This window comes from Chiloscyllium punctatum, chromosome 11 (genome assembly GCF_047496795.1).
Source record: "Chiloscyllium punctatum isolate Juve2018m chromosome 11, sChiPun1.3, whole genome shotgun sequence".
Taxonomy (NCBI): Eukaryota; Metazoa; Chordata; class Chondrichthyes; order Orectolobiformes; family Hemiscylliidae; genus Chiloscyllium; species Chiloscyllium punctatum.
The window spans coordinates 14,775,703-14,791,146 of NC_092749.1; the positions used below are offsets into that span (position 1 = coordinate 14,775,703).

At 47.7% G+C, this 15,444-nt stretch overlaps 1 protein-coding gene across 1 annotated transcript in view; it reads right to left on the reverse strand.

Annotated features, from left to right (window-relative positions):
* Nucleotides 1-11,625, reverse strand: part of heca (hdc homolog, cell cycle regulator) — a 32,810-nt gene extending 21,185 nt beyond the window's left edge. Inside the window, exons 1-2 of the mRNA XM_072580322.1 lie at nt 10,824-11,625; nt 4,342-5,361 (exon numbers count right to left, since the gene is read on the reverse strand). Coding sequence (XP_072436423.1) covers nt 4,342-5,361; nt 10,824-10,986 — 1,183 coding nt within the window. The 5' untranslated portion in view covers nt 10,987-11,625. The remainder of the gene's footprint in view (nt 1-4,341; nt 5,362-10,823) is intronic.
* Between the last annotated feature and the right edge of the window lie 3,819 nt (nt 11,626-15,444).

Below are 15,444 nucleotides of genomic sequence, written 5' to 3' on the forward strand. Positions count from 1 at the left end.
ACCCTACTAAAAGCCAAATGTTCTTGAACTGCAGCCACGCTTTAGCAGACTGGTGCAAACACCAGGTTTCATTCAGATTTTATGACAGTCAACCATTCCCCAGACGTTTTGAGGCCAGCTTTTGTTCATTTCTGAAAAAGTGAAATCATGGTTCCGCTGGGGTGAGGAATTTGAACAGTTAATCATTAAATTATTAATCCCCAAACTTAACCATGTCAACTCGGATTTACTTATAATCAGTTTCAGTAACAATGAGGAAGCAGGAGCAGTGAATGCTATGGGGAAGTGGAGTTAAACACTGCAGTTTCATTGCAACAGTGCAATGACTTCTCCGTCCTTTCAACTGTATTGGCTTCTGGTCCAACAATGCCTCAAATTTAAAGATTTCCTCCTGGTTTTCGCATCCTTCCATGGCCTCAACCCCTCCCTGGCTGTGTAATCTGTTCCAGCTTGAGATCTCTTCATTTCCTCCAATTTTTTTGATTAGACTAGATTCCCTACAGTGTGGAAACAGGCCCGTCGGCCCAACAAGTCCACACCGACCCTCCGAAGAGTAACCCACCCAGACCCATTCCTCTACCCTGTATTTACCCCTGACTCATGCACCTAACACTGTGGGCAATTTAGCATGGCCAATTCGCCTGACCTGCACATCTACGGACAGTGGGAGAAAACTGGAGAACCCAGAGGAAACCCACGCAGACACGAGGAGGATGTGCAAACTCCACACAGACAGTCACCCGAGGCGGGAATCGAACTTGGGTCGCTGGTGCTGTGAGGCAGCAGCGCTAACCATTGAGCCACCGTGCCACCCATTCTGGTCTCTAGAACGACCCAAATTTAAGGCTTGAGCCCTAAGCTCTGAAACAGTTCTTGAATACAGTCCCCTTCTTTACCCCCTTTAAAATACATGAAATCGTCCTCTTTGACCATAGGGGAGTCTGAAACTAGAGGGCATAGGTTTAGAGTGAGAGGGGAAAGATTTAAAAGGGACCTGAGTGGCAACCTTTTCATACAGAGGGTGGCGCGTGTATGGAATGTGCTGCCAGAGGAAGTGGTGGGGCTGGTATACTAACAACACTTAAAAGCTATTTGGATGGGTAAGTTAATAGGAAGGGTTTAGAGGGATATGGGCCAAACGCTAGGAAATGGGACTGGATTAATTTAGGATATCTGGTCGGTATGGATGAGTTGGACCGAGGGGTCTGTTTCTGTGCTGCACAGCTCTCTGACGCTGTTTGTCTGAATATTTGTCCTATAACTCAAATCATACAACATGACATCAAGAAATGGCCAAAAACACTGGACACCACAAATGTTATGGATCCTGACATCAGCCCAGCAATAGTAGTGAATACTTGTGCTCCAGAATTATGCGCAGCCTTAGCCAAGCTGTTCCAGTACAGCTACACGTATACAGAGAAGGGGTACAGACAAGTCTCCCTGTTTCATGCCAACTGTCCATATACAGTAACTACAAGAGCAGGTCAGAGGATGGGAATACTGCAGCAAATATCTCACTTCCTGACTCCCCAAAGCCTGTCCACGATCTAGGAGGCAAAGGTCATGAATATGATGGAATATTCCCCACTTGCCTGGATGGGTGCAGCCCCAGCCACACTCCAGTTCGATTCCATTCAGGACAAAGCAGCCCGCTTGATTGACACCACATCCACAAGCATCTCCCCACCACCGGCACTCAGTAGCAGAACTGCGTACTATTTACAAGGAGCATGGGGAAATTCACCAAGGGTCCTCAGACTGCACCTTTCAAACTCACGACCACTTCCATCCAGAAGGATAAGGGCAGCAGATACATGGGAACACCACCATCAGCAAATTCCCAGCTGAGCCACTCACTGTCCTGACTTGGAAATACACTACAATTTCTTCACTTTCACAGTGTCAAAATCCTGGTTCCCTAATGAAGGGCTTTTGCCTGAAATGTCGACTCTGCTGCTCCTCTGATGCTGCCTGACCTGCTGTGCTTTTCCAGCGATACACACTCTCGACTCTGATCTCCAGCATCTGCAGTCCTCTACCTTTGCCTGGAAATCCCCCCCCCCCAATGAGGACCATGAGTGACCATATATGATTAGGACAGATTTGGAGGGATATGGGCCGGGTGCTGGCAGGTGGGACTAAATGGGATTGGGATATCTGGTTGGCATGGACGGGTTGGACCTAAGGGTCTGTTTCCATGCTTTACATCTCTCTAACTCTATGACTACAACAGTACAAGGACGCAGCTCAACACCACCTCCTGTAGGCAATTAGGGATGGGGCAGTAATACCCAAACTCCATGAATGGAAAAAAAAATCACTTTGTGTGGCTCAATGTTATATTTTGCTAAAGGTGATTGTGTGAAACACTTTGGAACATTTTATTGTATTAAAAGATGCTAGATCAACAGAAGCTGTTGAACGAACAAAACGCAAAGAACTGCAGATGTTGGAAATCGCAGACCAAAAAATAAAGCAGAAATTGCCAGAGGAACTCAGCAAGTCTGGCAACATCAGAGAAAGCAGAGCTAACGTTTCGGGTCCAGTGACCCATCTTCTGAGTCTGGAACATTAACTGATCAGATCGTCTCAACTCTCATGATAAAGCAGCTCCATAGGGGCGGCACAGTGGCTCAGTGGTTAACACTGCTGTCTCACAGCACCAGGGTCCCAGGTTCGATTCCAGCCTCAGGTGACTGTCTGTGTGGAGTTTGCATATTCTCCCTGTGTCTGGGTATTCCAGTTTCCTCCCACAGTCACAAAGATGTGCAGGTCAGGTTAATTGGACAGAGGGAAATGGGTCTGGGTGGGTTACTCTTCGGAGGGTCAGTGTGGACTTGTTGGGCCATAGGGCCTGTTTCCACACTGTAGGGAATCTAATCATAATCACATCATTCTTGTTTTTGGGGGACGGCAAGGTGGACTGGAGAGAGGGAGAGAGAGGTTTCGACAAGGAGCAATCACGTGTTAGAGACTCATCACAACGGAGAGATGATGGCTCAGTGGCATTATCACTGGACTGTTAACCTAGAGAACCAGGTAATGCTGGGGCAACTGGGTTCAAATCCTGCAATGGCATGTGGTGGTATTTGAATTCAATAAAAATCTGGAGTTGCTGACTGTCAGAAAATCCCGTTTGGTTCACTAATGCCCAATAGGGAAGGAAACTGCCATCCGTACCTGGACTGGCCTATGTGTCACTCCACAGCCAATATAGTTGACTCTTAGCTGCTTTCTGGATAATTAAAATTGAGTAATAAATGTTAGTCTCTCCCATAAATTAATTTTTTTAAAAGTGTAAGTCAGAGATAATTTAGCAAGTTTTGAGAAGATTTGTAGTTCAAGTTGAGGTTCTGGATGTAGGTTTGCTCACTGAGCTGGAAGGTTGGTTTTCAGACATTTCGTCACCATAATAGGTAACATCTTCAGTGAGCCTCCGAATGAAGCACCAGTGACGTAGCCCGCTTTCTATTTATGCATTTATCAACAAACACATTGACTTGGACCCATTTACCATCCCCTGAGAAAAAGAACAGGAAATGACATCAGCATAGGAAATGATGTCAGCACAGGAAATGACACCACCAACCCAAGGAAACTTAAATAAATGGATGTCCTGAAGAAGGGGGAAAAGTGAGGACTGCAGGTGCTGGAGATCAGAGTCGAGAGTGTGGTGCTGGAAAAGCACAACAGGTCAGGCAGCATCCGAGGAGCAGGAGAATCGATGTTTTTGGCATGATCTCTTTCACAGCACAGGCAAGCCTCATTCCTGATGAAGAGCTTATGCTCGAAATGTTGATTCTTCTGCTCCTCGGATGCTGCCTGACCAGCTATGCTTTTTCAGCACCACACTCTCTGTTCTGAAGAAGGGTCACTGGACCCTTCACTGCTTTTCTGATTAGATTAGATTCCCTACAGTGTGGAAACAGGCCCTTCGGTCCAAAAAGTCCACACTAGCCCTCCAAAGAGTAACGCACCCAGACCCATTTCCTTCTGAGTAATACAACTAACACTATGGGCAATTTAGCATGGCCAATTCACCTGATCTGCAGATGTGCCAATCCACATCTTTGGATTGTGGGAAGAAACCGGAGCACCCAGAGGAAACCCACGCAGACATGGGGAGAATGTGCAAACTCCACACTGACAGTAGCCAGAGGCTGGAAACGAACCTGGGATCGTGGTGCTGCGAGGCAGCTGTGCTAACCACTGAGCCACCGCGCCACTCTCCACAGATGCTACCAGACCTGCTGAGTTTCTCCAGCAATTTCTGTGTTTGTTGCAATAGAAGGTTGTGCACAAAGGAAGCACTGAACTGAACGGGCCGCTGTCACCTACCTTGGAGGTGACAAGGGACGTCATACTCAATCTCGTCGTGTCTGGAAGGGCTGAGAAATAGAGTGCCGTCCACCAGTGGGAAGAGTTCAAAGACCGGCAGGACCTTGTGGCACAGCGCACAGTTCACCACGTTCCTCTGACTGGCGCTGAGCGCAGCCAGGATGAACTTCCTCAGCTCCTCACCCTGGCCAACCTGGGCATCGTCCTCCATGCGAACGTGGTACGTGTTCATCTTGTGCTTGGGCACGTGGGTGAGCAGCTCAGAGAGGTCCAGGCGGCGCAGGAACTGCACCGGAGAGTCCAGGACGCCCAGGCGGGGAGCCGCGGCACCCAACTCCGACTGGCCGTAGCGCCCGCCCCCGCTGGGCAGCTTGCGGCAGGGCTCACCGTGAAGCGCCGTCTTGAGGAACTCGCCCAGGTGCCGGGAGCCGCGGGGCCCGCCAGCGGAGAAGGAGAGGTAGGGGTGAGCTGGGGGCGGAGGGGACGGCTCAGGGGGAGAGCCGCATGGCGACCTGAAGTGCTCCTTGTGGCTGGGAGCCTGGACGCCAGCCGCCCCCTTCTCCTGAGAGTTCTGCCGATCGGTGGAGTGCCGCCGCTGGGCATCGTGGGAGCGGGGAGCCCGGTTGAGCTTGCACTTCTTGCCCTCCTCGGGCAGCGGCTCGCCAGCCTTGGCACCCACCTTCTTCTTCTTGTCATCCTGCCTCCGCCGGGCCTGGTACCAGTCCACGTCCTTCTTCAAGTGGCCCTGGCCGCAGCGACAGGAGCAGAAGCGGAACGCCAGGTCGTAGCCCTTCTTGGTCCACATGTTCTGACGGCACTGCTTCTCGTTCCAGCTGCGGGCGCGGCCAATACAGTTGAACTGCACCAGGATGCTGCTCTCCCACTCGTAGAAGCACTGCAGGTGCATCCAGTTGCCGAACGGGCAGTGCTCGTTGTTGCAGACCACACGCTGGTAATCGTCCTTCTCCAGCTCCACCGGCCTGCCAAAGCTGCACACCAGCGGTGAGGCGCACGGAGCCTCTGTGGAACAACAACAGGCGAGAACTCATTACTGGATCCACAGCAGGGAAAGTGGGGATGCCCCATTATAGAACAACGCTCTATAAAGGTTCACGCATCAGGGTTCAAGGAGCTAAAGAACAGCAAACTTTCCCTTAACCAGCACCCTCGATAAACCAGCCAAGTATTTTTATACCTCAAATATTTCAAAGTTTACTATATTATTCTATCGAATTATTAGAATTATATTTTTATTACCTCAGTGTAAATGTGTGCAGGGCTCAATCAGTTGGTTAGACCACTTTTGGAATACAAGGTAAAAACAATGACTGCAGATGCTGAAAATCAAATACTGGATTAGTGGTGCTGGAAGAGCACAGCAGTTCACAGCAGGAATTCCTGATGAAGGGCTTTTGCCCGAAACGTTGATTTTGCTGCTCGTTGGATGCTGCCTGAACTGCTGTGCTCTTCCAGCACCACTAATCCACTTTTGGAATACAGCATTCAATCCTGGTCTCCCTGTTACAGGAAGGATGTCATGAAAGTTGAAAGGAGATCAGAAAAGGTTTACTGGGATGTTGCCAGGGTTGGAGGGTTTGAGCTTTCCCTAGAGCATCAAAGGCTGAGGGGTGACCTTACAGAGGTTATGAAATCATGAGAGGCATGGATGGGATGAATAGACAAAGTCTTTTCGCCAGGGTGGGGGAGACCAAATCTCGAGGACATAGGTTTAAGGTGAGAGGGAAAAGATTTAAAAGTGACCAAAAGGACAACTTTTTCATGCAGTGGTTGGTGTGTGTATGGAATGAGCTGCCAGAGAAAGTGCTGGAGGCTGGTACAAATACCTTTAAAAGGCATCTAGGTGGGTAACATGAATAGGAAGGACTTAGAGGGATATGGACCAAATGCCGGCCAACGGGACGAGATTAATTTAGGATATCTGGTCCACATGGACAAGTTGGACTGAGGGGTCTGTTTCTGTGCTTTACAACTCTATAACTGGCCAGACAAAATATCAATTTTGTGTTGATTCACTTTCTCCTCAAACACCACAATCTACCAAGATGTCCGAGTAGTCAATGATGGGGTGTGAGAGAAGGGTCTGTGCCGGTAAGTTTATTTAAGGTAAGGTTGCATTATTGTTTAAGTGATTGGCGCTGTAAATAAAGTATAACAATGACGTATATATCCCGCTCATTACATTTCTATTAATCAGTGTGCGTGTTTACATTGGTTACATGGCCCTTGTGATTATCCAAACTATCTGATCAACCAATATACTCCTGGTCCCATTGGCATCTGTTCACAGGTTTGCTGTACTTGTGTTCATTTTTGTATGCCTTTTCAATGTCAGGACAGCCCCAAAGCCAAGTTCACAGAATCACAAAATAAAACAAAAGAACTGTGGATGCTGGAAATCGGAAACAAAATCCAATATTGCTGGTGAAACTCATGAGGTCTGGCAGCATCTGTGGAGAGAGAGAAAGCAGAGTTCATGTTACCAGTTGAGTGACCCTTGCGCAGACGAAGGGGTCCCTGGACTCAAAATGTTAACTCTGCTTTCTCTCCGCAGGTGCTGCCTGATCTGCAGCGTTTCTCCCGCAATTTCTGTTCTTGTTTCACAAAATCAAGTAAGTGTTTACAGCACAGGAGGAGGCCATTTGGCCCAGGGTACTGGCGCTCATTAAATAGACATCATTATCTGGTCGCAAACTGCTGCTTTCTCCCCATACCCTTGCACATTAATCCAAAATAATCAGCCAATGGCCCTCTCGAATGCTTCAACTGAACCCCTGGCTGACTTGATTGGTCTACGATCAAGCCTAGGCTAAACTCCACTTGCTGTTAGTGCACGGTGATTCTGAAATATTGTCCAATAATGCAGGCTTACAATTGTGAAAGACTGGGGAAGTTTCTAGCTAACTGTGCTGCACTCTCCCAGTTGGGTATTTCCCTGACAGTAATATGCAGTGATAAAGCATGCAGAAAAAGCAGACCATCCTGAGTCCCGTTGGGAAGGTGCAGTCAGACAAGCGCGAGCTGCAGTTTAGTGCGAACCAGCACCGACCATCCTGACAGTCAGTCCATGGACACTGTCCCTCGTCCAACTCAAAGCTCTTCCCATAGTCGGGAAGTCCAACAGCCCCATTCCCAACTCGCCCACAGCTGCTCACTACTGGATTCAAACACAAGCAGAAACGTAGCTGGGGGTGGGTGGGTACCACAGTGACAGAGCAGCTCCCGGAAGAAGCAGCAAAGCATTCCGAAAGTTTTCCAGGTGGATCTCAGCAATTGTGGCCTGTTCGTACAATACAGCAGCCATACACGCATCCAAGTTTGGAGCAGGAATAGGCCACTCAGCCATTAGATCAACCACGTCTGATCTGATTACTCCATATTTCTGCAATATGACCCCCGACCCCTAGTCTTTCACCCAATCATGCTTACCAAGAGTCCACCTCTGCTTTAGATATTCAAGGACTCTGCTTTCCCTGCCTCAGACTGATCACCCTCTGAGGAAAAAAAAAGTTCATGCTTTAAATGAGCTCTCACGTAATTTTAAACAGTGACACCCCCCCCCATTCTATATTCTCCAACAATAGGAAACATCCTCGTCACACAGACACTGTCAAGAGCCCTCAAGATCTTGTATGTTTCAATCAAATTTTGTATCACACTTCTTAACTCCATAGATATAAACTAACCTTTCTTCATGGCACAATCCACCCATTCCAGTTGTTCATCCGTTAAAACCTCTGAACAGTTTCTAACGCATTCAGATCCTTCCTTAACTAAGATGACCAATTCCCTACACAGTATTCCGGAAGCGGTCACACCAGGGTCCTGTATAAGCCAAACATAACCTTCCTGCTTCTGTATTCAATTTCCCTCGCAACTAAGCCGAGTCTCAAACTCAGACATTTACAACTGGGAAGGAGACCATTTGGCCCATCTTATCTGTGCTGGCTGACAAGGAGCCATCCAGTCTAATCTCTCTTTCCAGTTCCTCGGTCTGTAACAGCGTAGGCTGGGGCCCATTGAATGCACAGATTGCTACCACCCTCTTAGACAGTGAGTACTAGACTATCACTACTCTCTGGGTGAAAATATTTTCCCTCAAATCGCACCCAAACGTATCATTCAAAACCCATCCCTCTCTTCCGCCAACACCTCCCCCACCCCAGCTATGTCCTGTTGACCATGTGCTTCATCACAATGCACCTCTTGACCACTCTAATAGAGACCACCCATTTTTATACACTTATGAGATTTTCCCCAGTGAACAATCGCAGCTTCTCTTATCTCCTTTAACCTGCTCCTTAAAACCAACCTCTTCGACAAAGCTCTCAGTCACTTGTGGTGGATATACGGAATGCTCTGCCCCAGAAGGCAGTGGAAGCCAAGTCTCTGGATCAAGAGATGGATAGAGCTCTTAAAGATAGTGGAACCAAGGGTTATGGGGATAAGGCAGGTACAGGATACTGATTGTGGATGATCAGCCATGATCATAATTAATGGTGATGCTGGCTCGAAGGGCCGAATGGCCTACTCCTGCACCTATTGTCCATTGTCTCAAATGGCACCTTACTTGGCTTGGTAACAAACTCTGAAGTTATGAAATATCTTCGACCTTTTTAAACCACTTTAGAGATGCTATTTATGAGGCCATTCAGCCCCCCCAAAGCCCACTCTGCCATTCAATAAGATGTGGTTTTGGCCTTAACTTCACTTACTTTAAATTTGTTGATTCATTTGGTGCACGTGGGTGTTGCTGCCTGGGCCAACATTTATGGCCTGTCCCTAGTTGAGCTGCCTTCTTGAACCCCTGCAGTCCACCTGCTGTGGGTTGACCCACAATGCCATTAGGGAGGGAATTCCGGGATTTTGACTCAGCGGCAGTGAAGGAACGGCGATATATTTCCAAGTCAGGATGGTGAGTGGCTTGGAGTGGAGGGGGGGGGGGTGATCTCACGTATTTACTGCCCTTGTCCCACCTGTGTCCCGTTACCCTCAACTCCCTCGGTCAGTCAAACAATCTCTGATCCTTGAATATATACACAATCCCCTGCTCTCAGCAGACAACAATTCTAAAGACTAACTACCCCATGAGAGAAAAAAATTCCAATCTCCAATTTAAATGCTGTTCCCTCCCCCACCCGTATTCTGACACTGTCCTCTTTGGTATTAAACTTCCCACAGGGAAAAATGTGAACAATATTGAGAGGTAAAGAAGATATTCTGTTCCCACGAGTTGCTATGTCAGTAACTCGGGGTCATTGGCAGCAAGAGAGCTCGGAGTGAGATGAGGAGAAACCTCAGAAACTCAGAAAGTTGTTGGGATTTGGAATGCGCTGCCTGGGAAAGTGGTGGAGGTGGATTCCATAGGAGGTTTCAAAAGAGAACTGGATTCATAGATAAAACCAATGAATTTACAGGGCAATGGAGAAGAGGACTAGCTGAATAGCTGGCACAGACATGGCGGATCGAATGGCCTCCTTCTGTACTGTAAAAATTCAATGTTTCTGTGAAACCCCTTCCAGTATCTAACCTCTCAAGTCCCCACAAAACCTTATTGTTGATTTACCTGCACAGAATCTCCAGTGGCTGCAAAGCATTTTTGGGGCATACTGAAAGTTGTGAAAGACGCTATGTAAATGCAAATCTTCCTCCCCCCCGTATTAAACAATGCCAGCTACTCTACCGGCTGAGCGAAAAGGATGTCCACTCATGGGTCTTTTAGTTCATCTGAACCATCTGCAGGGCTCAGGAAAGTTTGTAACCCACAAGTTGCTGATTTTACCCCAGCCCCAAAGCAAGAATAAGCAGTATGCTCGCCACAATTACTTTCCCCAAGTTAGAAAAACAGGAGTGTTACTGGGACAGTGTTCCTCGTACTCCATGAACTCTCCTGTCTGCACAGTTTGGCTGTCACGCCACATGTTACCGCCTCCCGTTGTGGAACAGCTCGTCCGATCATCCAGAGGGTATTCTGGCTCATCCCAAGAGAAAATCCCGCCTTCGGGGCAGAAAGAAAATAGTCTTTTTTTTTCCCCCTCAGATCTTACTGGCAAGAAGTGGGTTAAAGAGGGAATACTTGTAACTGGTTAAGATAGACATTCTCCCCAGTGGATTGATTGGCCAATCTCTCCCAATCGCATAAAAGGAGAGTGGATGGGATGGTGTTTTTGTTAGAGACAAATCACTAACCAATTTAAATACTGAACACTGTCAGAGGCCCCTAACCACACTGATATCGGATGGAACAGGAACGCTGATATCAGAGGTTATTTGCATATTTTCCTTTTTTTAATAAAACAGCCTCACTTTGCATATTTTCCATCAAAACTGAAAGTACTTTGCAAAAAAAAAGCTTCCTGCTCCGCTGTAAAATGAAAAGCGACAGGCTTTGCAAGGCTGTGACCTGCGGGACTTGGAATGGTTTAGAGGGGTTTTGTTGTTAAATTCTGGTTCTGCCCTCTCACCGTGATCGTTGCCTGTTTCCGACTGGCCCAAAGCAGCGCCTCCAGCCGCCGATCCTGCTGCTCCGGCCGACAAGGCGGCAGCTCCGGCCGCAGCCTCCTGCTCGTCTCCGCTGCTGTTGGTGCGCTTGTTTTTCCTGCCCTTGGCGTTCTTCTGGTTCGGCATGGTCCGGGGCTAGTGCAGCTCCGGGCTCGGTTCATCCGCCTCGCTGAAGCTTCTCTGGCTCCCCGCTTCCCTTGTTTATCCCTATCCGCCTCTATTAATGTATATTTGTGTGTATTCCCGTCGTCACAGCGATTCTCCACCTCCCCGTCTCTGGACAGTGCAGGCAGCGCCTACGCGCTGTGCACAGAGAAGGCGTGTCTAATGGCGCCTCCCATAACCACTGCAAGAGAATGGATCAGGCTCCCTTCCCCGGGCCAACGTTCCAAACCCTAATGTATCAATGTTCCTTCCCCGGGCCAACGTTCCAAACCCTAATGTATCAATGTTCCTTCCCCGGGCCAACGTTCCAAACCCTAATGTATCAATGTTCCTTCCCCGGGCCAACGTTCCAAACCCTAATGTATCAATGATCCTTCCCCAGGCCAACGTTCCAAACCCTAATGTATCAATGTTCCTTCCCCGGGCCAACGTTCCAAACCCTAATGTATCAATGTTCTCTCCCCGGGCCAATGTTCCAGACCCCAATGGATCAATATGCCGTGTCCGCTTTCGCTCCAAAGATGCGACAGCATCTATTTTCCTTCCCCATTTCGCTGAAATCACTTCGCTGTCAGCTCCTCACCTTCCTTGTCCGACTGGTTTGAGCTGCGCCAGCGCATTCCACGCAAGGATTGGTTTGCTCCGCTGTCAGTCAAACGGATGTCCAGAAATGGGACCTCCCCCCTATGTATAAAATGGACCAGGCAGGTAAACAAAGCATGCAATTTCCCTTCCCACGTGGTCAAAGATGCCCACCAACGCATCTGGTCCACATCCCGCCCCTCCGCCCTCAAACTCCACCCCTCCAACAAGGACAGAACACCCCCCACCCCCACCCCGTGCTAATCTTCCACCCTACTAACCTTCGCATAAACCACATCGTCGGACAACATTTCCACCACCTCCAAACAGACCCCACCACCAGGGATATATTTCCCTCTCCACCCCTTTCTGCCTTCCACAAAGACCGTTCCCTTCGTAACTACCTGGTCAGGTCCACACCTCCCAACAACCCACCCTCCCATCCTGGCACCTTCCCCTACCACCGCAGGAATTGCAAAACCTGCGCCATACCTCTTCCCTCACCTCCATCCAAGGCCCCAAAGGAGCCTTCCACATCCATCAAAGTTTTACCTGCACATCCACTAATATCATTTATTGTATCCGTTGCTCCCATTGCGGTCTCTACATAGGGGAGACTGGATGCCTCCTAGCAGAGCGCTTTAGGGAACATCTTCGGGACACCCACACCAATCAACCACACCACCCTGTGGCCCGACATTTCAACTCCCCCCTCCCACTCTGCCGAGGACATGGAGGTCCTGGGCCTCCTTCACTGCCACTCCCTCACCACCAGACGCCTGGAGGAAGAACGCCTCATCTTCCGCCTCATTTCCCCTTCCCCCACCTCACCCCAGTTCCAACCTTCCAGCTCAGCACCGCCTCATGACCTGTCCTACCTGCCTATCTTCCTTTCCACCTATCCACTCCGCACTCCTGTCTGACCTATCACCTTCATCCCCACCCCCATTCACCTATTGTACTCTACACTACTTTCTCCCCATCCCCATCCCCCTCCCATTTATCTCTCCTCCCTGCAGGCACCCTGCCTGTATTCCTGATGAAGGGCTTTTGCCCGAAACGTCGATTTTCCTGCTCCTCTGATGCTGCCTGACCTGCTGTGCTTTTCCAGCACCACTCTAATCTAGACTAAGGTAAACAAGGCATGTTTCACAGACAGCAGGCTTTTGGTCTGAGCATGTTTTCAACAGGCGGTTGCATTTTACGCCAGCTATTCTCTGATACATCCACCCCGATGGATTTAGTTCAGTAAGGCACATTTTTAACGCTATGCTTCCTTCGTAAAATTGAGGGATATATATCCTTCAATGTCGGCATAATGTGCAAGGCATATAGGTTTCTAACAATACCGTATGATCCTCACTACGTTTACAATAATGTTTATTATTTGACATACTCATTAGATGTTCAACATACATTCTAAAGCATTTAGCACAATTTCATTTTAAAAATCCCACAGTATACAAGCAGGCCATTCAGCTCAACAAGATTAGAGTGTTGCTGGAAAAGAACAGCAGGTCAGGCAGCATCCGACAATCAGGAAAATCGATGTTTTGGGTAAAATCTCTTCATCAGAAATGCTCTTGGATGCTGCCTGACCTGATGTGCTTTTCCAGCACTACTCCAATCTTGACTCTAATCTCCAGCGTCTGCAGTACCCACTTTCACCTATTCAGCTCAACAAGTCCACCCAGACCCACCCCACCCATTACCCTGCATTTCCCATGACTTATGGATTTAGCCTGCACATCCCTGGACACTAGAGGGCAATTTAATATGGTAAATTCACCTGAACTGCACATCTTTGGATTGTGTGAGGAAACCAGAGCACCCAGAGAAAAACCACACAGACAGGGGGTGGATGTACAAACTCCACACAGAGAGTCACCCAAGACTGGAATTAAACTGGGTCTCTGGCACTGGGGGGGGCAGCAGAACTAACCACTGAGCCACCATGCCACCCTTTTCCAGCCCCTCTATACTCTAAAGAACATTAGATCGTGTTCTTTCCACATTGCCCCTTTGGAGCACTGGCCCCAAGCTCAGTGCATCCCCCGATACATTTTTCTAGGCCTTGGACTGTGCTAGTGTGCAACACACCGAAATCACAGGCTGTATGTTCCAGAGAAGATTGGACATAAAATGTAAATATACATTGTTAATGTAACCTGTTGTGGTAAGTGTAGTAAGGGACTTAATGCACTGTCATTTTAGATTAGATTACCTACAGCATGGAAACAGGCCCTTCAGCCCAACCAGTCCACACTGACCCGCCGATGAGTAACCCACCCAGACCCATTTCCCTCTGACTAATGCACCTAACACTATAGGCAGTTTACCATGGCCAATTCACCTGACCTGCACATCTTTGGACTGTGGGAGGAAACCCACGCAGACACAGAGAGAATAGGCAAACTCCACACAGACAGTCACCCAAGGTTGGAATTGAACCTGGGACCCTGGTGCTGTGAGGCAGCAGTGCTAATCACTGAGACAAGTCAGTATTGCACTATATGTGCTTCTTTATTCTTTTATTGAATGTGGACCGTGCTGGTAAGGCCAGCATTTGTTGCCTGTCCCAAACAACACTTCAAGTGAATGACTTGCTAGGCCATTCCACAGGACAGTTAAGAATCAGTCACGTTGCTTTGGATCTGGAGTCACGTGTAGGCCAGACCAGATGAAGACGGCAGATTTTCCTTTCCGAAAGGACATGAGTGGAACCAATTGGATTTTTACAAGAATCGACAACAATTTCCTGGTTACCATTAAACTAGGTTTTAATTCCAGATTTATTAATTGAATTCAAGTTTCTAACAATTCAGCATGTTGCTCACTGCATTTACTGCCAAGGTGAGATTCAAACCTGGACAATTGACCCAGGTATCTGGATCACTCATGCAGTAATGTTAACACATTGGCACTGCCTCCCTCATTGTCAAGGGAAATAAATTGAAATTGAAATATTATATAACATACTTTTACAAATTTAATGAAGTCCATATACTTTGGGGAAAGGAATGTGTCTTTCTGAGCTGCAAAAGAAAACAAATTTGGGACAAAACCCTGAAATGTGAACTGTGTTGAATATTTCCAATATTTTCAGTTTTTATGGATGTAGGTTTGCTCGCTGAGCTGTAAGGTTCATTTTCATTTGAAAACTAACCTTCCAGCTCAGAGAGCAAACCTACATCCAGAGCCTCAACCTGAGCTACAAATCTTCAGTTTTTGTTTCAGGTGTACATTACACATTTTTCTTCTGTCAAAAGGCTACAGCAATGGATCTCAACACACATACACGTAGGAGTATTTAAACATCACTTTAACTGGAATGTCAGGCTTGTGAGGAAAGTGGATTTTTTAGGGTTGGTGGAGAGTACAATATATGAAGAACAGTCTTACAATCCCCGCAGGGAGCAGATTTGCCAAAACAGCCCCACTGAAGAAATTACGATTCCACTTCCGTAAAGTGAATGAGAACAGACACAACTTGCACAAGAATTAACAAATAATAATTCAAATGTTCACTTTACATTTTCAACAAAACAATGTCTTATGCAATGACAAGATTTATTTATAGCATTCTGTAAGTCCACACGATGCTGCTCTTTATTCGTGCTGTATAAGCCAGGAGTCCTATCTGACAACAGTTTCCACCTCAAAGTTTCACGAATACAATTATTATAAGTAAGATGATTTTCATAGAATCCCTACAGTGTAGAAACAGGCCATTTGGCCCAACAACTCCACACCAACCCTCTGAAGAATATCCCACCCAGCCCCATTCCCTATTACTCTACATTTGGAAGTGGCTGATCTGTGAAGTGTGATGTTATT